Source organism: Paracoccidioides brasiliensis, assembly GCF_000150735.1.
Source record: "Paracoccidioides brasiliensis Pb18 unplaced genomic scaffold supercont2.9, whole genome shotgun sequence".
Taxonomy (NCBI): Eukaryota; Fungi; Ascomycota; class Eurotiomycetes; order Onygenales; family Ajellomycetaceae; genus Paracoccidioides; species Paracoccidioides brasiliensis.
In genome coordinates, this window is record NW_011371366.1 from 685,199 (window position 1) to 707,234 (window position 22,036).

The 22,036-nt window shown below is 43.5% G+C and overlaps 7 protein-coding genes across 7 annotated transcripts; 4 read left to right on the forward strand and 3 right to left on the reverse strand.

The window, feature by feature from the left end:
• Positions 1-4,091: 4,091 nt before the first annotated feature.
• Positions 4,092-6,197, forward strand: PADG_06757 (uncharacterized protein; the record flags this gene model as incomplete). The annotated part of the gene is made up of 8 exons (XM_010763918.1): positions 4,092-4,321; positions 4,384-4,594; positions 4,647-4,766; positions 4,890-4,941; positions 4,994-5,246; positions 5,322-5,727; positions 5,812-5,986; positions 6,109-6,197. 8 exons carry the CDS (start codon positions 4,092-4,094, stop codon positions 6,195-6,197), a joined length of 1,536 nt encoding a protein of 511 aa, XP_010762220.1.
• Positions 6,198-7,127: 930 nt separating this feature from the next.
• Positions 7,128-8,181, reverse strand: PADG_06758 (uncharacterized protein; the record flags this gene model as incomplete). The annotated part of the gene is made up of 3 exons (XM_010763919.1): positions 7,128-7,538; positions 7,594-7,862; positions 7,920-8,181. 3 exons carry the CDS (start codon positions 8,179-8,181, stop codon positions 7,128-7,130), a joined length of 942 nt encoding a protein of 313 aa, XP_010762221.1.
• Positions 8,182-9,190: 1,009 nt separating this feature from the next.
• PADG_06759 (uncharacterized protein) lies at positions 9,191-9,845 on the forward strand (the record flags this gene model as incomplete). The annotated part of the gene is made up of 2 exons (XM_010763780.1): positions 9,191-9,665; positions 9,730-9,845. 2 exons carry the CDS (start codon positions 9,191-9,193, stop codon positions 9,843-9,845), a joined length of 591 nt encoding a protein of 196 aa, XP_010762082.1.
• A 2,862-nt stretch (positions 9,846-12,707) lies between these two features.
• Positions 12,708-13,145, forward strand: PADG_06760 (uncharacterized protein; the record flags this gene model as incomplete). The annotated part of the gene is made up of 1 exon (XM_010763781.1): positions 12,708-13,145. One exon carries the CDS (start codon positions 12,708-12,710, stop codon positions 13,143-13,145), a length of 438 nt encoding a protein of 145 aa, XP_010762083.1.
• A 1,719-nt stretch (positions 13,146-14,864) lies between these two features.
• On the reverse strand, positions 14,865-18,608 carry PADG_06761 (uncharacterized protein; the record flags this gene model as incomplete). Its single annotated transcript, XM_010763782.1, has 5 exons — positions 14,865-15,029; positions 15,220-16,253; positions 16,299-17,886; positions 17,967-18,047; positions 18,207-18,608. The coding sequence occupies 5 exons, from the start codon at positions 18,606-18,608 to the stop codon at positions 14,865-14,867; spliced, it is 3,270 nt and encodes a 1,089-aa protein (XP_010762084.1).
• Positions 18,609-19,746: 1,138 nt separating this feature from the next.
• PADG_06762 (uncharacterized protein) lies at positions 19,747-20,670 on the reverse strand (the record flags this gene model as incomplete). Its single annotated transcript, XM_010763920.1, has 2 exons — positions 19,747-20,447; positions 20,550-20,670. The coding sequence occupies 2 exons, from the start codon at positions 20,668-20,670 to the stop codon at positions 19,747-19,749; spliced, it is 822 nt and encodes a 273-aa protein (XP_010762222.1).
• A 986-nt stretch (positions 20,671-21,656) lies between these two features.
• On the forward strand, positions 21,657-22,025 carry PADG_12180 (uncharacterized protein; the record flags this gene model as incomplete). Its single annotated transcript, XM_010764012.1, has 1 exon — positions 21,657-22,025. A coding segment is annotated over one exon (369 nt), but the record flags the coding sequence as incomplete, so codon positions are not given.
• Positions 22,026-22,036: the final 11 nt, after the last annotated feature.

Genomic DNA, 22,036 nt, shown 5'->3' on the forward strand with positions numbered 1-22,036 from the left:
GTATTGCTGAATTACAGCAAGAATCTGATGAAAAGTGACTGTTTTGAAAGCTTTGATTACAGGGAAAAGATTGAATCAAGAGAAGGTAAACAGATGTCTTCAAGAACATGAGCTGCAGGACCATTGGATACCCCTGCAAGCAACAACATGAATAGAGATGAACATGAATACAATACATCTACCTCTGAATCTAAGGGAGAAACTGGTCAAAAAAATAAAATAAATATGAATGAAAGCAATATGAATATGATGTGAATGATGATGAAATATATAAAAAAACAAAACAGACAGATAGAAAGACTTATACAAAGATTACAAAAAAACTCAGATTTCTTGTCAAATACTACTAAGAATCTTATCAAGAATAAAGTTAATGAATTTTGCAAAGATATAAAGATTAAGTTGAAAGAAAAACATGCAGTCATTCTCACTGAAGTCAACTATCTAAAATGAAAAAGCTTTATTCTTGCAGATGCTTATTTGATTCAGATAAAAAATGTTCTCAATAAACAGTAAACAGCATCTTCTATCACAGTTTCTCTGGAAATTGAGCTTTGAAATAAGAAAAATGAACTTCTTTACACAAGAATCTTTCAATCTTTAAATGCAATTATATGTGATTCTCTGAAATCACTGGATGAAGATTTCTATCTAACAGCAATTATATGAAAGAATCTTGCTCAGCACTACACTATATCTCATGCAGAAGAATGTCTTCAAATCACTAAGAAGTTAAGAGACTTATGACTTAAAAACAATGATTTTCATATTTATTTTGCAACTTTTCAAGATCTAAAGACAAAACTTGTATCTTTAGATGAAAATTGAGCTGAAAGTATCTATCATAATCTATTCATATTAGAACTGAGAGACTGACAACAGAAATTTGTTAGAATAAAGCTGAATGATTTCTATGCTATCAAGCAAGACTCTATTTAGAATCTGAATCTTGATGAATTGATGAATCAGTTGACTACTTGTGTCACTATCACTACAACTCATTTCAACTCATCTGCTGTGAATGCTGTCACTGAATAATTTGATGAATGTCAATATTACTACTGTGAGAATACAAAGCATATGATCAAACACTGCTGGTTCAAGAACTCAAATCTTGCAAGCACTGAATAACAGAAGCATAATAAGAAGTGCATTGAGATATTGAAAAATAGAGATAGAAATAAGACTAAGAATAGAGATAAGAGCAAAGATAAAAATACAGAGAATCTACTTGCAAGTCAGTCAAGTCAAGCATTCTTTACAACAATTTCTTCAAATATTGAAGAACTTTTGAGAAGTCAGTCAGGTTATAAGTGAAATAAGAAAAGGATTTGATGGATACAGCAATTGGAAGACAAGATGGATTGATAGAGATGATGGATATGATTGATTTGAGCAGGACAGTAGCTAGTCTGTATGATAGCTAGTCCAAGGGGAGGTGTTGGAGCCTAGGCTTTCTATTATGGACTAGCGCACCGCACAATAGTATAGAGCATCCCTGAGATAGGCTACCAATACAACCACTTCAGACGTCCAACAAGGTTTGACTGTGATCGGTAACTGCCGAGGTATCCACAGCCTTAACGCAGGCCTAACCGTCCGTAGTTGAAGTTGTGCCCCACAATTCCAAGGTTCTTCTCCCTTGAAGTCTCGATGTTCTCGCGCTGTTATTCATCCTCCTACTGCAGAACCGTGGTTAGTCGTGGTTAAAATGCCGTGCCAGATACTCTGTTTCATCATACAGCAAGCCGCAACCAGACATCGTAGGCATCCCTAGGAACAGCAACTGCATGGAATTAGAGTGCTTGAGATCCTTGCTCAGTAGTTACCAGGCTATTTGACAGTTATTACTTTTTCGCCAAGAAGTTAAATCCATATCTTGATCCATGGTCCCGTTTACAATATTGATTTTATACATCGTCTCTGGACGTGGGCCAAACAGTGTGTCGATTGACTCCGCAGGGCATGATTCAAGTAACAACATCAAACACAGATTGAATTACGCATCTTTCTAGATATTTTCTGGTTGCTACTGGCAGAACCAACTGTGTCAAAATTTCCTCTATATATGGGGCACTAATACTGGAAACCTAATTGATAGCGTCCTACCAAGCTCTGCGCGATGGTCATGGTGGGGTGCTGGCTGATGAAGTGTTCCAATGCACTCTGGAGCCCTGTCATCAGGGTGCTTAGGCAATCGGCAAATATTCGCTACAGTATGTCACGGGAAATGAGGAAAACATATATATAACTTTCCACAAAAGGACTGGAATCTATTCCTTTTCATTAGAGAATAGATAGCAATTTACTTCAGCAAGGGATATTTTGTATACCTCAGGCTCCCAAAAGTTCTAACGGTGCGGGGATAAGAAACGAAGGAGAAGCGTACCAGCACTGGATTCGTGGGCCCATATAATGAATGGGGGGCTTGGGGCAAGCTTTGGTGGCGGCTTGGTCGTCTGCGGTGGGCGTCTTTCAAAAACAATCAGCCCTGAAGCTCAGCCTTGGCGAGAAAACAATAATCTCCATCCCTTCACACAACTAGGTCTTCAAGAAAGGAGCCTGATTCCACATGATTGATATTTCCCTGGGTTAATGTTGGCAATAGAAGATCCATGAAAGAATCATAAATTTCTCCATGGGAAGAAACGAGAGCTGTGTTTGTTGCCCCGTGGTGCCGACTCCTGACACTTTGCCTGTGGAACGCGAAGTTGCATGCCGCAGCAAGGCCTGACTATCATTAATTTCTTTTTCCTATTGAGATAGTTACAACGGTCTGCTTCTAGCTTTCACCCTGCTTCGTAATCTCGCTGATCATCAGGCATGGTCTGAAGCTGAGTGTTCACATATCTAAATACTCAAAAAGACTGCCCCATACCAGATAAAGATATTAGTTGGGCCGGGATTACAGTAACAAGCTTCGGAATGTTGGTTTGGGGATCAATAATGAATCCCTCTTATGACATGATGCTTGTTGCACGAACAAAAGCACAGGAGTTGAGATCATGATACCCAAACCAAAAAAAAAAAAAAAAAAAAAAGGCGTCATGCGACCCTCTCTTCTCTAAGAGCGACATCCCCCCTGAGTAACCAGCATCTTGAATACCAAGGCCCGGAAAGACAGAGGGTTGAAAGGCATGGTTAGTTTGTTATGTCAAACCATTACGATGATACTTGAGAAGAGCAACCATTTTAATCAGTTTGAATTGACTTCAAAAGCTATCAGTTAACAACTCTAGCCAAAGGAAACTTATCATCAGCTTACCGAACGTGGGGAGGTTTTGTCTTGTCGCAGGAAACTTCTTTGAGTATTTTAAGCCGAGGACGTTTCCAAGATAAAGTTACGATTCTTGGTTGGTCAGACTCTCTAGGGCAAACATGTTCACGTGATCTACCCCTGAAATGATGTGGCTTGGACTTCCAGGGTTCATGCGTGCATCCATTTTAAAACCCCGTCCACACGCGCTGCATGATGTATTATTGTTGCTCGAAGAGTGAAGTCGACGTCTGGAGGAGCTCTGTGGCTTCACAAGCTCACCTGCAGATTAATCTACCAAGGGCTGGGGTGGTTTCCTACCGACGATGGTCATGATCAGTCGTCAGCAGGCACCCCGATTCGTCGCCCAAATTAGATGGCCCATGAAATCCTTTAGCCTCAGATGCTGGCTTTCTTTGAGAAGAGAGATCCTTGCCCTAGCATGCTGCTAACATGATAAGCCTAGGATGATGTGAGCAGCGTCGAATTTCTGACCTAATCATCCAGAGAGGCCGGGCCAGTTGATTCTGGTTTTGGTTTAATAGGCTTAAGCTGTCGAAATAGGGAGTAATCAAACCAAAAGTCATGCAGTCATTATTGTAATTTTACCTCCGTTTGATTCTCTTCTGCGTTCGGCAACTTTTCGTTTTATACATAACTGGCGGGTCGCTGATGTTTGTTCCTTCCTGGTTGTTTCCAAGAGAACTTTCTCTCTGAACCTTTTTTTTTTCTCTCTTCATTTTAACGTATTTGTTTTTTTTTTATTGTGATTTTTTAATATATATATTTTAGGACTCGCTGTCGCATCTTCTGTCTCTATATCTTATCCTTCGAAATGCGGCGGCTTTTCGGGTTCGCTCTGACAGCTCTCTCGCTGGTCCCCTTTACGATCCCTTTCCCACTTCTACCGGAAGACGAGTATGGCCCCTTGGAAAAGCGTGCACCAAACTCCGAGAGAGCTAAAGCTGTTAAGGAGGCCTTTGAGTTTGCTTGGAGCGGCTATATGAAACATGCATTTCCCCACGATGAACTACGGCCTGTTTCAAATACTCCCAGTGACTCCCGGTGGGTTGATTCCTTACAGGCATTTTCAGAAACAGCAGAACGGAAACTGACGATTTTCATAGAAATGGTTGGGGTGCCACAGCTGTTGACGCCCTTTCTACTGCAATTATAATGGACAGTCCTGAAATCGTCAAGACCATTTTGGAGCATATCTCGAAAATCGACTACTCGAAGACAAAATCTGGCGTCAGTTTATTTGAGACGACGATCCGCTATCTGGGAGGAATGCTTTCTGGCTATGATTTGTTGAGTGAAAATAACATGGGCCAAAATGTGAATATTAACCACGCACTGATATATTACTGCGCTGACCAGTTGCTCATAGCCGGATCATATCAAAGCACTCTTAACGCAATCCAAAAATTTGGCGGACGTCTTGAAATACGCTTTTAATACCCCCAGCGGCATACCCTCCAATAATCTGATCATTGGCGACCAGCTGACGGTAAGATCTGATTTTGCCGCTTGCTTGCTTCCTTTGAGGATTGATTGCATGTTTCCTGAACAACAAGAATTCAATCCCGCTACATTTCGTTGACGGAAAGCAAAATATCTGACAAGGAGATAGGATGGTGGGACTTCCAATGGAATTGCAACTATTGGAACTCTTATCCTCGAATGTGAGTGACCTTGAGTCCCTCTTCAACTTATGTCATATTGACCTCTTAGAAGGGATGCACTTGTCGGACCTTACAGGGGATCCAGAATATGGGAGACTCGCCGAGAAGGGAGAATCATACCTTCTTAAACCGAAAACTGCGGGAGCTGAGCCATTCCCTGGCCTCATTGGATCAGAGCTAAACACTACCACTGGTCATTTCTTGAATTCTGATATCAGCTGGGGTGCAGGTTCCGATTCATTTTATGAATACTTAATAAAAATGTTTATTTATGACGAGTCCCGGTTTAAAACTTATCGAGATAGGTATGAATCCCCCACCGCGTTCCATCTCATATTTTACAATCAGGTAACCTTCGTAGCTAATATTCGAGAATTTAGATGGGTTCTTGCAATCGAATCGTCGATTAAGCATTTGAAAGTTTCGCTACCTTTGCGTCCCGAATTTACCTTCCTAGCTCCGTACAGCAACAAGAAACTTGGTTCCAGTTCTCAGCATTTGGCTTGTTTTAACGGTGGCAATTTTCTTCTCGGGGGACAAGTCCTCAACCGTCAGGATTTTGTCAAATTTGGATTAGATCTTGTCAAAGGATGTCGTCATACGTATAGTTCCACGGCTACGAAAATTGGCCCAGAGGGATTCAGTTGGGATAAGTCGAGAGTACCCAAAGATCAAAGGTCATTCTATAGTAAGAATGGATTTTTCATTACTAGCGGGGACTATAACCTGAGACCAGAGGTCATTGAGAGCTATTACCATGCCTACAGGATAACTGGCGACACCAAGGTATGTACCCTTTGCTGCCCCGATGTTTCTCCCTACGGTACGTTTGAAATAGTTTTCAGCTAGCCAACTTTAACAACACAACAGTATCAGGACTGGGTGTGGGAGGCGTTCGAAGCCCTTGTCAGGACATGTCGAACGGATTCCGGCTTTTCTGCCATCTCTAATGTAAATACTCTTGATGGTGGAAATAAGAAAAATTTCCAAGAAAGCTTTCTTTTCGCTGAGGTGATGAAATATGCGTACATGACATTTGCACCCGGTAAGTTTATGTGCACTTATTTCAATTCAACAAATTCTTCTTCCTCTAAATTTCCATTCTTGTACCCTTTTCTCCGTATTTCTCTTTGTGTCCGTTCGCTAATTGCCAAATGGCGAACATAGAAGCTAGTTGGCAAGTGGCTCGCGAGGGGAAGAATAAATTTGTCTTCAACACTGAAGCTCATCCACTTAAAGTTCGCACAAAGGGATAGGTCGACTGGCGTGGAGAAGCCTGTATTATTTTTATGACAGAATGTATATACATATTCATATACGCGGAATGAGGACTCACATGCCTGATGTATTCTCCCCCCCTTTTTGGCTTTTCTCTATGAACTCGCCGGAGTACTGAGATAAATTCCTCTTTCTCAAGCGGAACGTAGGAAAATTGGAATGACGCATAAATCTCTAGCTAGGTGTTGGAAATTGAGAAGATGCCTAAATAGAAATGGGTTTGAGCGGACGATTTTATACAGGGGGATCCCTTAGAATTACATTCATTTCAGAGTGAAAGATAATTGTTCAGTTGCGTGGTTTTTAAAAATCAAAAATTAATGAATCTCTAGCGATCACTCCTCCTTTCGTGCGAAGTTGTTACAGGAAGAGGAAGTTAGCTTTGTTATATTCAAGAATACCATGTGTTTTGTTCATATAAAAGTTTAAATACATGATTATATATATCTTCGGTCAGAGATCTGAGTGAATAGATATGATTTATTGATAGATCTACAAGTTTCAAATATCTGGTAGGGCTGGGCAGACTTTCCCTTCAAACGGTTCCTGGAATCCAAGGAATAAGTTGTTAGGTACATGCCACTCGAGTGCTTATTACCTAGCTTAAGAAACTCCAATTCCAAGTCATTTTTTCTGGTATATCTCCAGAATATTTCCCTTTCCCGTCCCTTGTCTCCGAATCTCTGCTGTTAATTGTTTGAGTTGGTGGAACTATTTTAAGTTTTCTGGAAACTCAGAGGGCGCTAACTAAACCTTAATTTTATCACTGAACTGTATTTAAGCTTATTTTGACTCCATCCCAACCAAACTTTCTGATCAATAGCCTTGGAATCTCAACTTCTGACTGATACTGCCAGACAACTTCATACCCTCACAAACTTCTGCATAATGTCTTTACTTTTAATGGACTACCGACATTGTCTCCCTTCCTTCCAAGTGTTCTTTGATAAAGGATGACCAAGTTCAAATTCCGGACTGTTCCACGGTTCAGGCCAGATATACGCATCTTTGGGAAGCGGCATATGGTTGAATTTCTCCCCATCAACGGAATTCTCCACATTCCAGTTTAATATTGCATCGAAGTCGCGACATTTATGTTTGATGCTGAAGTCTGGCCAAAGCTTTCCACGATTCCCCACCCAATCAAGCGTAATCATATCGGTGTTTCCGTGGCACTTGATATTCTGTAGCAGCATATCGACACAGTGGCTAATATGGATCCACCACATCTTCGAATAGGGGTTCTCCATATCTGCCGGCTCATAACCGGGATATGTTGCAAAAGCTGCTTTTCGCAATCTGTTAAGACAGTGGATTTGCTGTGTTGCTATTAGTGATGGACGAAAAAAACGCAGCGTTTGTCTAGTAACTTACATGAAATATGTCCAACTGAGCCATGTATGCATTTTGCCCAAACCCCCAGTATTCATCGTCGAAACGTGAGACAGTATCTGGGTCTTTGCCTAGCTTGATAATCTGATCACGCGTGATGACATGTGTCCGAATATTCTCGAAAATCTGCCAAACGCCATCATTTTCCACACTAGGCTCTCCTCGCGCAAACGTGGGGTCAGGAGGGGGGAAAAGAGTCCCGTTCATCATAACAACATTTGTTGAGATCTCAATCTCATCAAGCACTTTCGCTATATGGACCCGTCAGCCTCGATTCCAATGCTGGAATTTATAGAAGCTTGTCTTACACCAATATGAAGTTTGCTTGAGGAATGCATTCTTTTCAAGCAAAATCCCGGAAGGGTTTATCAACAAAAAATAGGAGACAGTGCCGAAAATACCAAGGAAAAAGCCACTTATCGCTGAGAACAGGTATTTTGCCTTTGTTGTTGGTCGTTTGGAAAAATGTTTTCCTTTAGCAAGAAGTTGCTCCTCCGCCTCTGCGTCTGTGTCTTCCAGATTTTGGTGAATACGTCTGAACTCAGAGGAACCAGGCCAATTTCTAAACATTTTAGGAACTTATGCAAGTGCCTTGGGTTGACTGTTTGAATCGAGAATGGGGGAATAAGGAACAGCTAAGTTTTATTCATCGCTGTGCTGGTCATCGAACGCTGACTTTTCCAGGGCAGATACCCAGACCAACGATTAATATACCCATGTTTGTTTCATATTCTTTACATACCGTCAGCCAATCCGGGAGACTCTGATTCATCCCAGAAAGACAGACAAATACAAGAAGAAAGCATTTATTTAGTGCAATTGCCATGATTATAATCATTTTATTTCCGTACACAATTATGTCTTATCAGTTTAAAGAACATGTGAGGAGCTTGAAAGCACAGAAATCCGAAAAAAAATTAACTTATAAGCCCTGCCTAAGATTTTTGTTATGATAAGGTCGACTCCATAGAATATCATCACACAGTTACACTGCTCGGAAGCACGCAACATTTGCGGGATGGGTGAACGGAATTTTTGGCTGATGCGCACACCAATCAGGCTTGAGATTCATGATATGGTCAAATAAACATGACCCAAGTTTATGCCAAGAGTTACATTAGACGTGTTTTAAGCCATTAACTACAGTGTGCTTAACATCAATTGTGATATAATAATTCACTACGCCACGTCCCAGCCTATGGGTTCCAGACCAGTTCTCTGCGTCCCATTATGCAGCTCGGTCCTGTTTATATCAGGCGGTTGTTACGCAGATATGGAGTTTTCTTTTTAATTATCTTGATATGGCACCTTGCAATACTCGCAATTTTCAAGCCATGTTTGCAAACATGGAGGAAGGAAAAGGGGGAATAGGATATTATAAAAGGCTAAAGGATATCAATCAGTCCTCCAGAAAATTTGTAACGAACCCTTAGGCCAAATGAACCTCTGGGATGTTTTTGTCTTTCAAATTGCTCCAAAAAATATTCCTTCCTGCTGACAGTCATAACATCTGCACTCTGAAGAACTGCAGCTAAGCACGAGTATTTCATACCTACGAACCACAATCACTTCCTCCAAGATGCGGCTGTTTTACCTCTTAGCAATTCTCTATAAAATTGTGACCACTAGTCTGGGGGCCCCAATCAATGACGACGGCATCCTTGCCACCAGAGACCCATTGGGCTTTGCAAGTCTTGCCGCCCGAGAGATCGATCCTGATCCTCTTTGCATGGCCCCAGAAGCGAAGGACCGACGTGATACAACCCCTCAAGCACAAGAGGCGCGTTTGAATGAAAAGAGACAGTTTGAATACGGGGGTTATGACAGACTCAAGAAAACAAAGAGACAGAGACAATTTGGATATTCTGGTTATGGTAATAGTAACAATAACCATGATAGTAACCAGCCTAGGAAAGGAAAAAGACAGGACCAATTTGGCTATTCTGACTACGACGATCAACCTAAGAGAGAAAAAAGACAAGATCAATTTAGTTATTCTGACTACGACGACCAACCTATGAAAGGAAAGAGATGGGATGGAGTCAAATATTTTGGTAATCTTCCACGACCCCCGTTTAGATCCCAGTTTGGACAAGCGAATTGACAATTTTTCTACAGGGAAATCCATTGACCCGGAACAGATGGCTGACCCTGTTCCTGAACTTGAACAGGAGCAGAACATCACGTCTATTGACAAGCGGGGGGACCATGGCGACAACCGCGACAGCCCATGAATGCGGAGTGGTAGGGAGAGATGATGGAGTTTGACGTGGATTGGGCCCTGGTAAGTGAACATCTCATGGATTCTTACGTGTAAAGATTCTGACCAAGTGGATTTCACCCAATACAGACAGGAAGAATTTCGTTCTTTGTACTTGCAACTTCAAGATTTATCAAGGTGCATTTCGTCTCGGAGTGCCTGCTTTGCTGAGCAGGATCATATTTAGCACTGATACTCCGTACTGAATTGTTATTACATGTTGGGTTTGTTTTCCTCTCTTTCTTGGTTATGCGATGTTTAACGGAGAGAGCTTTTCGGGAGGCTTTCAGGGTGTAGTGCTATTGGAAGATGTTCCTCCCCTACATCAAATATAAGAGACATTTCAATGAATGCAGCAAATTTTTCAGTAAATTGATCAAGTGTAGGTTCGTTTTCAAGCTCAACCATGTTGAGTACATTCCGATGTTTTTTCCTGGAACACAAAGGGACTCTTCGTCTCTAACCAGCTGATAGTAATGCATTCCGTGGCTGTACGGGACAATGTGCTGATTTGGACTGTTGGCTCTGGAATTGGGACAATGAAGGAAATACGTTTTTGGCTCTAGGCTGCTGGAAGGGCGGAACTAGGACAACAGTCGTCATGCTGAAAACTTGAGTTATTTAACTATCTCCTTGCTGGGCCCAATAGGATATGATGTATCCTACTCTCAGATAGGAATATAGTGTCTTTAAAATGGCACTATGTCCTATCAGCAATGGGGATTATCGATGGTTACATATGGGCGCCTTGCAGGGCATATAAGGACCCATCGACAGGGAGCGCTCGAAGCAAACTAGTTTTATTAAAGAGATATATCTTAATTAACAGCATTTTATACTTTATATAATTTCATCAAGATTAAATTATATTACAATTTTAAAAATTTTATACAAAGCTTACTGATAACCATTCTTATATAAAAATTTTAATAATAGCGTCTTATGATAATTGATAAATTTTTGTATTTACTAGATTTAATTTCTTATTCAATGAGATGTAAATTGATCATACTTTGTATAGTTATAATTTGAGATGACTGTTCACACTCATTGATGAGGAGAATTCACAGAATAAAAGATTCATTCTTTGTGAAACTGAGTTGTCAGTTCTTTGGTAAATAGGTGCTGTATTATCATTTATATCATAAAACAAGTTATGTGAGAGACATTGTATAACTTTTCTACTGCTCATACATCTGAAATCTGATGTTTATTAAGTGTTCAATAGCTAGAAGAACCCTCCCTTCTTTGTATGAAGCACTGCTATCTTTTGTGGATGACGTTTTTATAGACCAGGTTGATGTTGTGTTCCGTGGCGAGGAACTATTTCAGTTGCTTGTTTGTTTCACGGATTTACTTTAACTAGTCAATAAAAACCGGCAGGTGGCATTTTTAGACAAGATCGATAATCCCTTGGAGCAAGCAGGCGATCCTTTCTGAGCCATTCGCTTCATATTTACATTTGCGGTAAATTTGAGAGATAGAGATTTGTTTCTAATCCTGCTGTTTAAATCGGCTAAATCACGCGCAACTATCCGATTGGATATATTTTCTTTCCTACAACAAGCTTCCATTTCCTCATGAACCGATATATCCCCTCTATTTACTGAAAGTTGAAATATAGGCCCATCTCTGGATGCACAATATGCGCACATTTTGAGGCTTATAACCAGTTAACATTCTCCACGTTTTTCTTTGTGCTCGATGGTCACTTGAACTTTGAGCGTGCTCTTCAGGGCATGACCAATGAAACCGAACATATAACCCCCAACTGCTATTAATTTCTTCTAGAAACTGAGGAAATCCTGGTGACCCGGTCACTTTGTAGTAGTAGTAGCACTGCTGATTTCGACCTTTTGGGGCGATTATTGATCAATTCTCCTAAGCGTTTACAGGCGACATCTCCGTGGCAAATGCCATGTTGTCCGGCACTAATTAATAATTAACTATCATATGGGGAAAAACTCCTTGTAACTATTCGAAAAGGGTGGCGCTTTGGGCCAGCGCACGCATTTATACACACCAATAGCAACACGGGTCAAACAATTCGTGATGGGAACCAAACATGTCACGATCTGCATGTTATGTGACAATTGTTTATTCTCCTTAAAATTGCCTTTCAAACAACGCCTCTCTCTTACTTCAACCCTTCTCGCTCTGTGGATAGACCGACGGAGGTTGTATGAGGAAGACGCAGGAGTACGGCATATAAGCTCTAACTACCTATCAGCAGAGAGCAAGTTATATCCAAATATTTGTTGAATCTATGGGTCAGATTCAGGAGGAACTATCACAGGCAGATCAATTATCGATTTATCAGGTCGAGAATATGTTTTTCAGTTCATCGTTCTTGTCTACTTGTCTCTGACCTTCTCAGAATACTTAGGAGATTTATACATATGATGAAAATTCTGATGATCTATTTAGGCCTGAAACAACAATTTTTACCGCAACCACTACGGTCAAGACTACGTTAATTACTGTACGCCAAGCCGAAACGCTATCAATCTGCAGTTGAATTCAGGGGCAAACTTGAGGTCGATGAGTGAGCCACACGATCAATCAAGGATCATTCGGCTCCACGCAAATCATTTTCCCCTCGATTTCCAAAGTCTATCTCTCATCCATTGAGCGAAGGTGACGGCGGCAGATAATAATGACTTCATTCCAAGGTTTGCCCAACCCAAGCCATATCATCTGAGCAGACCAAAGCTGACGCCAATTTTCGTCTTTAATGCGGATTTAGATTCGGAAACCATCGTTCTTGACATTCAATTTAGAATCCGGTCAATCCTTGGATCTATAGGTCCAACCCTTGTTAAGGTCGGGCGTAGTCATGTTATCAAGGGGCCGTGTGACCCTCCAGAACTTGAAGCGCTCCTCTACGTTGCAGAGCACAATACTATTCCAGTTCCTCGAGTTCGACGTATCTACATGGATCAGCATCTATATTATGATGGATTACATTAAAGGAACAAACGCAGGAACTCTGTGGATGCTCGGCCTGTTGAAGCCCGAGGAACAGGACGCTATCGTCAATGATATGGCGGCTATCTTAACTCAGCTTCGAGCGTTTCACCCTCCTAAGGAAGGGGTAGTTGCATCCGCTCAAGGCAGAGCTATTCTTGATTACCGCATTGGCAGTCATCTAGTTGGGCCACTTCAGTCCCATGCCAGCTTTCATCCCTTTTTACGAGTTGGTGTTCCACTGGGGAACACGGCAATGAATTTTGGGGACTTGCAACCTATCACCACAGCAATAGCTGGACGATAACAATGGGATACTACACTTCCTTCATGGTGCCGGAGAGGTATGAGAGAATAAAACTTAAGCTTCCTTTATATGCAAACGCGCTCATGGCAGAACGAACTCTTTGGAGATTATATGATAAACCAGGAAATATTTCGCTATTCACAAATATTACGTGGATCAGGCTTGGCCAGGCTCTGATTGGATAACTAATCCAATAGCCAATCCTTGAACTTTTCAGGATCAAATTTCTGTATCACGGACTCATTTTGCAGAGCTGATACGGCTCTCCAAACCCAATGGCGATACCTCTCTCCTGATTCATTATTCGAACAGAGCAATACAACTGAAGAGATTTTCGAGGCCATTGTCTGTTGTTTGTGGAGGAACATTTTCCGATCATGATAAAGTCTGATAAACTGCCCGCTGCCCAACGGATCCACATTATTTTTCTGCCTGAAACATCAATCCCTTTCTGTGTTCAGATTTGTCTGGTTTTGCTATCCAACCGAAGGCCGTCCGAAACGTCATATGCCGTGTTGTCCCGGCAGCTGGTCTTTTTAGGCACTAACAAACTCGCCATGGTATGCACAGAACATACCGCGAAATCCCTCCTGAAAAGATATTTCGTCTCAGTGAAGAATGGAGATAAAAATGAGCTTTTTATTGCTCATACCTGTAGCAAGTTCAAAATCATTAGAGTGCCATTGGCACCACCAGTACAAGAGGTTCCGCCAGAACAGAGCAAGGAGATTAAAGAAACAAGAACAGATCATGTAAACTAGTATCCATGTCTATTCTCCCAGGGTGGCTGTTGAGGATTAGCATTAGTCTTATGTCTTTACCCCTTCCTCCTATACTTTTTTTTGATCACACCTCTATACCAGCTCTCCAGTACTTTATTTTTTTTTAAAAAAAAAAAAGAAAAGAAAAGAAAAGAAAAATCACGATTTTTCATTCTACCTACAACGATTTCGAGTTGAATCTCGCTATTTACCGGGCAGGGAAGAGACAATCCTTAGCAGTAATCGCAGTAAATGTCTACCACAGGCATATTAAAGCAAAGACAGCACGCAAGGAAAATGAAACAACCCAGGGAGTAAACATCTAATCCAGTTAATCCGGGAGTTTAGCAATTATAAATTTAACATGTGGAAGTTGACGATTGGCAAAGGACTCCATCTCCAGAGGTATGTCCCGGTGTTCCTTGGTTTCCATGAGACAAACTTAATAGACTTTAACAGGAAAAGAAAAGAAAAAGGACTGGGAAACGCTTGGCATATCCGCTTCTTGTATTAAAATGAAACCAATGGTTTCACAGTTGGTCCATTAGAAAGAAATATCACGAAAAATAAAACAGGAAGATGGGAAGGAGGAAACAGGAGATTTTATCTGGGAGCAGAAGAAATATCTTCCCTTCCCGAAGATAAAATCAACAGAAATGGAAACACAAATAGAAATCCGTAGCGAGGGCAATTAATAAAGATCCTGGATCAGATAGCAAAACGCATTGGAGAAATAAATCGAGAAAGAGATAAATCTGTGAGAAATTTGGATATGCCGGATTTCTCTTAAATTCGGGCCACGGAGCCAGGGCAAAAGCGGTCCCAAAGTCCTAAAATACACCAGGGCAGTGTAAAGCGAAGCAATTGGCCTCAGGATTCGTTGTTCACTCTGTCTATCCCGGAGACATCATCCATATAAGACACGAGAAAAGCCATCTAGGGAAGACTAGAGCTGTCCTTACCATGCTCTGTCCATTCTCTGAACAACCTGACCCATTCTCATGGCGTTTTCCTTGGCCCGGGCACAGGCGATTTCAGCCTCCTTGGCAGCCTGTACAGCGGCTAACATGGCACGCTCAGCATCATTGGAGTAGTTGACGGCTTCAACGAGCATTGTGCCGAGCTATTATTTTGTGGGTAGGGGACCACGTTGTTAGCATATTCTGGAATTATGCAACAATGCAAAAAGATGGCGCGGCAGTGTTGGATTGTTACCAGGAAAAAGAAGGGGGAACGTGATAACGTCAAAAATTGTAAGTTTTGGAAAAACACAAGGTGCAAAAACACATAATAAATCCCATAAGCCTACATACCTTGATAAGTGTCTCCTTTTTAGAATGATTCGCCTCATCGCGAGCTAAATCCAAGATCTGCACACACTGATGGCTAACATTTCTAAGCCCAGAAAGAGCTGGAGAACGAGCCATCTGAGATGCGACTGTAAGGCCGTCGGATGACTGACGGGAATGATCCCCACTGACATCCAGGGGAGCTATTGTGTTCGGCTTCATATTATCGTCTTTGCTAGGGCGAGAACGTCCCCGTATACGACGACTAGAGGAACGTTCCATGGGACTTCCGGTACTAAAGATCCCGCTATTTGATGCCTTGACTCGTTCGAGATCTTTGCGTTTAGCTGTCAGCGTTGAACCGGATGCGGTTGTACATGCCGTTGCGCTTGTAGTTGTATTCGCGGGTTCGACCTTCTGTTTCATGAAGAGGCCACGGAAGTTGGACAAGACACCGCCTTTCGTGGATGATGATTTGGCCTTGGAAGGCTCCTGGATTGTTGAAGTGGAACGATGTTTTGATGGGGACTCCCTATGCTTCCTACGGGGAACCTCGGGCTCACCCTTTGGCGCCGACTCGGCGGATGATGACGGGTGCACAATATCAGGTGCAATATTTTTCAGTTTCGATTTGCGGTGGCTTCCGGGGTCAACCAAGCGCTGGCGGGATGTAGAATGGTGAGGTAAGCGTAACGACGAACTATGGTGACGGAGACTTGGGCTTGCCACGTTCTCGCTGGAAGATGCGTTGCTATTATTATTAAGCAACTGGTCCACGGAGCTATGCGAGTTCAGAGGGGTTGGAATCGTGTGCTTTTTGTGGGATCTGGGCTGGGAATAAATGACATCATTATCATCGATGAGGGTTGTGCTTTCAGCAAGTGGAGATGAAGGCTTGTATCCTTGACTCATCCCTGAATCCGCTTCTGAGAATCGAAGAGGGTCCAAGTCACCGTTATTCAAATATGGATATCTATCATTGAACATCCCAGGAGATTGCACGGTTCCTCCGATTCCATTGTTGTAGAAAGGATTCGTGCTAAATTTTCTAACTTGTTCTGAAAGAGCGTGAGGCGGTGGCGGCGCAGTCACCGATCTAATACGACTTCTCTTCAAATTTGCGTAGGCAGCATCTGTGCTTCTAGCCTTTTTGAGTTTCCGTTCTTTGGCCGCTTTTTCCTCCGCAGGAGTAGAAGGGGAGGAGGAGAGATGCAACGAATTACTAGACTGCGAATGCAGAAGGTATCTTGGAGCAAAGCTACCGAAGATGCTGTCTCCTGAGAGTCTCTTTGCACCAGACAGACGCTTAGCACGTTTCCCATCCAAGTGCTCAGATGGCCCTGCTTGCGCATTAGCAGTATTACCCATGATGACGCTGTCAGCCTCTGGCAAAATGCGGAGCTGGAGCCCACGACGACCCGGAACAGACAAATTCCTCACTCTGTACTCATCAGGCTGAGGTTTTGGAGATCCCGGATGTTCACCTCTCTCATTCTGAACGTATCTCTCGATATTACCGGTGGCGTTGGGATCGACGACCCTACTAGTGTCCTGGTGTACAACACCACGTGCGTCCTCGAGACCTTTGTTTTCATATATTGTTTCGGTATCAACTGAAGCAAGATTCTCGCCGGTTCTCAGAGGATTGGTCACAGTAAACAGCGCATTGCCATCTGATTTATCCTTCCCATGCAACATTCTACTGGGAACAGGAATTGAGCTACGACGATTGGGTGATTTTTGCTTCTTCATTCCACTCGAAGGGCCCCTAGCGACTTCTCCAGTGGCAGGAGGAGTTGGCACCTGTGGAGATATGCGAGGAATCCTGGAGGTACCGCTCCCATTACGGGGAGTGACACAACTCTTTGCAGTCTCCTCACGGCCTGGGATATCAGCAATCACGTCATTCTGACCACCGTAAATCTGCACAGACTTTGCGTTTTGGTAATTGGACCCAAAGTCAAATGAAAATGCCCTAAGGCTGTCGTGTCGCACAGGTGGCGAAACCTCTTGATGGGATGAAGTTGGTCTATGGCGGTTGCGGAACGGATTTGGTTTAGGAGTGACGCTATCGCCCATCCCGGTAGGTGGTGTTGCAACCGTCAACTCAGGATTAAGCTCCTCCAGTGGATGTGACACTGAAATCTGGTTGCTTTGAGAGGACATTGGGCTCATAACTGGCAAATTGGTTTGAAATGCCCTCTCCACTGAAGCATCTTGATCTCCTTCCTGAAAAGTATTCTCAGGGCGAGAGTGAGCAGCCCAATTAGACGGAGTTCGGAGACGAGTTTGCCGTGTAGTAGTTTTGAGAGGAGTGGCTGGTTTCTTATGTTGAATAGCTTCAATGACCGAGATAGGAGAAGCTTCGTGATCAGTTAGCATTGACGCAACTTGGGGCCGTTTGCGCTCCTCAATGATATCATTACTAGGTTCCCATGAGTGTTGCACTTTCGATGGTGATAAAACGGGCCACTTCTCGGATACTTCAGCTTTCCCCGACTGGGATTCACGACGAGGGCGACTCTGTGCATCAGTGATATTCTCATAGCTACTTTTAGAGGCCCCGGGACTACTTGGGAGATGTGGTACATCTGCCGTTGGCGGGCTGGGAAGGGGTTTCTCAGCGGACATTTTTCTGTGAGCAGCGGAGATAGGAAGCGACTTGGCTGTGCGTAAACTCGACATTCTCACCTATGAAAGTCGTTAAATATTAAAAAATGCAAGGAAGCATGGAGGCATAGAATCATTGCGATTCATAGTAGAGTACATACCGGTGGCATTGGAAATGGCGATGTCTGGCGTGTGCGATTTCGTTTCCCGCCCATCTTAGTGTCATTCGCAGTACGACGTAGCTATTGTATTTATTGTGTTTGTCCAAAATTGTCAGCATGTTTTTTGGTACACGCGTTTTTTTGTGTTGTCTCAGCGAGAAAGGGGCGGGAAAAAAAAGAAAAGAAAAAAAAAAAAAAAAAAGGAGAATTTGCAACTTTCAAAAAGTTACGGTAACGCACCTTTTTAGCTGGAACAAGGTCGTTCTCACGCTTACTCAAGGGACGAAAAGCATTTACCGCAGCAGAAGCCCAGCGTTTAGAAAATGGTTGATCCTTGAGAGGGGATTTCTTCGAACGCGCTTTTTTCCTGCGCCTGCGGGGTGGTTGTCTGGTGAGTCTGATGTATGAGTCTGGCACCGCGGTCGCAAACCTCATGCCCCTAGTCCTTTCAATTAGAGCCAAATTGGTTGGAGGAATTGCGCGTAGATGAGGGCGCACGATACAGACTGGGGACGGAGGCCTTCGTAGTCCAATGTTTTCGAGGGAGATACGAGGGAAAAGAAAACGAGAGGGGGTTATCTTCCTCTCGGTTGTCCTCCTCCCCCTTGTTGTCCTGGTTGCGTTGCGAGGTAACAGAGCCATGGCGTTCTCTAGAGACGTTGTACACGCGTTGGACGAATATTAGGGCACGCTGGGTACGTTTCTGGCCAGAAATAAACATCAATCAGATTTCCAAATACCGTTTTGCAAAGAGGGTACTGTTGTTGTTGAGAGTGTATTAAAATAGGGGTGAAGAAAGGCAACAGAGCGAGACACGGGTCTTGCATGCATAGGAGACGAAAGTCGATCAAAAATGAGAGCAGAAGCGGACCAGGTCTTAGCTTCAAGAAGAACAGGGACCCAACAAGAGGTAAAAGAGTGTACAGAGACGATGATGTTTGTGTCTTAAAGTAGTGATAAAGAAAGGAAATGGATGTTGAAGAATGAAAGAAAAAGACAGAGAAGAGAAGAATATATAAGCACTAGAGCACAGCGTTGCACGAAAAGCACATGATATTCAGCAAAATGCGGTTATGGCAGACACACTGGCACAAGAGGGAACCTTCAGAGGCATTTCAGGCTAGGGCTGAGTGTCTTTAGGATGCTTGACCAAGTGTGTGCTCTGCTCAAAGATCTGTCGTAGCAGAGAGAGGAGGTCCCGTAAGGTCAGAGAAACCACATTGCTGGTGGGACTTGGTATCTGGCATAAAGTCAAATCCAGATCGCTGTTTTGCTATATAGTGTTAAAAGAGGTACATAGAAAGAGATATCAACTAGTATCATGGAGATGTAGCCGATGCTGAAGAATTGAGAGAAATATTTTATATTAAACCTCAAATGGCAATATAAATCGATTTTTTTTTTGGGAACGCCGGTTAAAGAAGATGCAGAAAGGACAATGCTGATGAATCGAAGATAAATACAGGCCTCTGTATATAGATACATATGTGAGCCTTGCCGCCTTACTTGATGTGTATGTAGAATGTGAAATCGCCTTCAGAGACGGAGAAACACCTTCTAACTGCGGGGAGGATTTGGAAATACCCGTCAAGTGTAGAGCGAGTAAAAGGAATGGCAGGCAGTTAAAAGAGCACAACTCATGATAACAGCGGCAGCAAGAGCAAAATCCAGGATAGACGGGATTCTAGCCCACATGTAATTGCCGAGAGCAAGAGGGAGATGAGATGGGGAAAATTGTCAAAACATCTAGAAGAAAATCACGCATTTGAATCCAATTGGTTCAGATCCCCACATCATGACCACCTACCTCGGGAGTTTTCCTCTTGGGGGGTCGGGGGCCCGAATATATGTCAGCTCCAAAGCCGGAGCCGGAGACAGCACTCAAATCTTCCACGATAGGACCTGAATCATCGTCATGCCACTCGCTCACTTCCCATTCCACCCTCATAGATATGTCTGTGCCAATACCAACCCCGCGTCTTGTCTTTTCAACCCTCCCCAGCCTGCTCCCCTCTATCATCTCTTCGAACCACGGGATGCCATTGACGATGCCAAACCGGTGCTTGACCGACATCTGGGGTTCTTTGCTTCTTGGTGTGAGTTGGGTTGTTGTAGGTGGGGAGGATGAAGAGGGAACCGGCTGAGCAGCAGCAGCAGCAGTAGTAATATCAGTATCAACATCAACATCGGCGTCGACAGGCAACAGATCCAAATCCTCCAACGCCGCCTGATCCGTGCTGAACAAACTGCCAATCGTCACGGACATAAACTCAGCCTCTTCAGGCGGATCCTCGCTCCAATATGACATAGACGTGCCGCAGAAGCCGCAGAAATTGCGCTGGGAATGCGGTGCATTTGGCGGAATGAAGGTACGGCGGATGGCGCTGTGTGTTTCATCTGGGAAGTAGGAGGTTGTATATGAGTGGTACCAGTCAAGGGGCACGCGTAGCCATGCCGTCAGCGGGGCCGCTTGGTTTCTCCCTATAATAATGCTTCTGTTAGGTTACACATCCAGATGAAAGAGTTGGATTCTGAGATGTATCTTTGTATAGTGAGAGGGAGGGAATGGAATGAATGGCATACGGTGGTCTCTGCTTGTGTCGAAGTATACCTCGGCCTGGGCTGCGGAGTTCTGTGGGATGTTGATGACATACTGATTGCGACCACAGGAACAGGATCCCCGAAGCGTCCTGTCCCGATCCATGTTGGATGTTGTGGATGTGCGGAGGATGTGGTTATCTGGAGGGGATTGAATAGACAGCTATTCCTACGGAAGCACCCGGATTGATGGAGGGGGGTGGAGTGTATAACTGATCGCTAATAATTAAGATACCCGGAGAATGAATGTAAAGATAAAGAACTCAGTGAAAAATGGCATCGGCCAGTTAGTTATATATTCGAGCAGCTAAAATATCCAGAGATAGCTTTTTTTTTTTTTTTTAAAAAAAAAAAAAAAAAAAAAAAAAAAAAAAAAAAAGTCAGTGAGATAATAGAGATAATAGGCCCATAACTAGTAAAGTTAACTGGCTAGTCCAACTAACCGACTAAACAATTCCCGTTCCACTTTTGCGGGCTCCTGATTGGAATAATCGACGTCAACAATGGCTTTGAACCATAACCCAGGCTTCGGTCTCTGACTGGCAGCCGGCCAGAGAGGAAGAAAACGAAGAAACTTATTTACAAAGCAGAGCGTCGTTTTCTGCTCATCTTACGCGTTAGTTACTGGGCTTACTGTATCCCAGCCAGCTTGGGCCATAGTTATAGCCCCGCTTTTTAATCCCCCGTCACCGTTTGATAAACCGTCATCTCGCAGCACAGTTTGGGACAAGATAACCCATACTAATACATTACTAATGACGAAGTCCCGAGAACCAGCAAATGCCGGACGAATGAAGCTCGATCTCCCTGATAATTGATGAATCAATCAATCTTCTACCTAACTGCCGACTTCTGCCTACAACCCGTTCTCAGGGATACATGTATGCTCCAGCAGCCACCTACTCCTCCGGCGGGGATCAATCTTAGAGACCGATTCTGAGATTCTACCGGCGCATTTATCAGGCTGGCTGGCTTGTCTCGCGGATCCATTTTCTCCATCTGCTGGGCCACGTCACATCCATATTTAGCTACAAATATATATTTCTTTCAACTTACTCTCCTCTCCTCGACTCCCGGGATCAGACCCAGATTATGCCCTCAGCATCGCCCTCCCAGGCGTCATCGTCCTCCTCCTCCGCATCGATGTCTCCCTCTCACACCTCACCGTCCCCTTCAGCTCGTTCTTCCTCTACCGTGCAGGCACCCGCCTCCGGGAATGGCAACAAACAAGGCCACCTCTCCTCCATATCTATGACTTCTTCCGCATCTCCACAACCCCCTCCTCCACTCCTAACATCAACGTCTACGACAGAGAAAGAAAAACCCCGCCTTACAGAACAGGAAAAGAAGAACAACCACATCGCTTCGGAACAGAAGCGCCGCGCTGCCATCCGCGAGGGCTTCGACAGGCTTACCGAGCTCGTTCCAGGGCTCGAGGGCCAGGGACGCAGCGAGGGAGTCGTCCTGCGCAA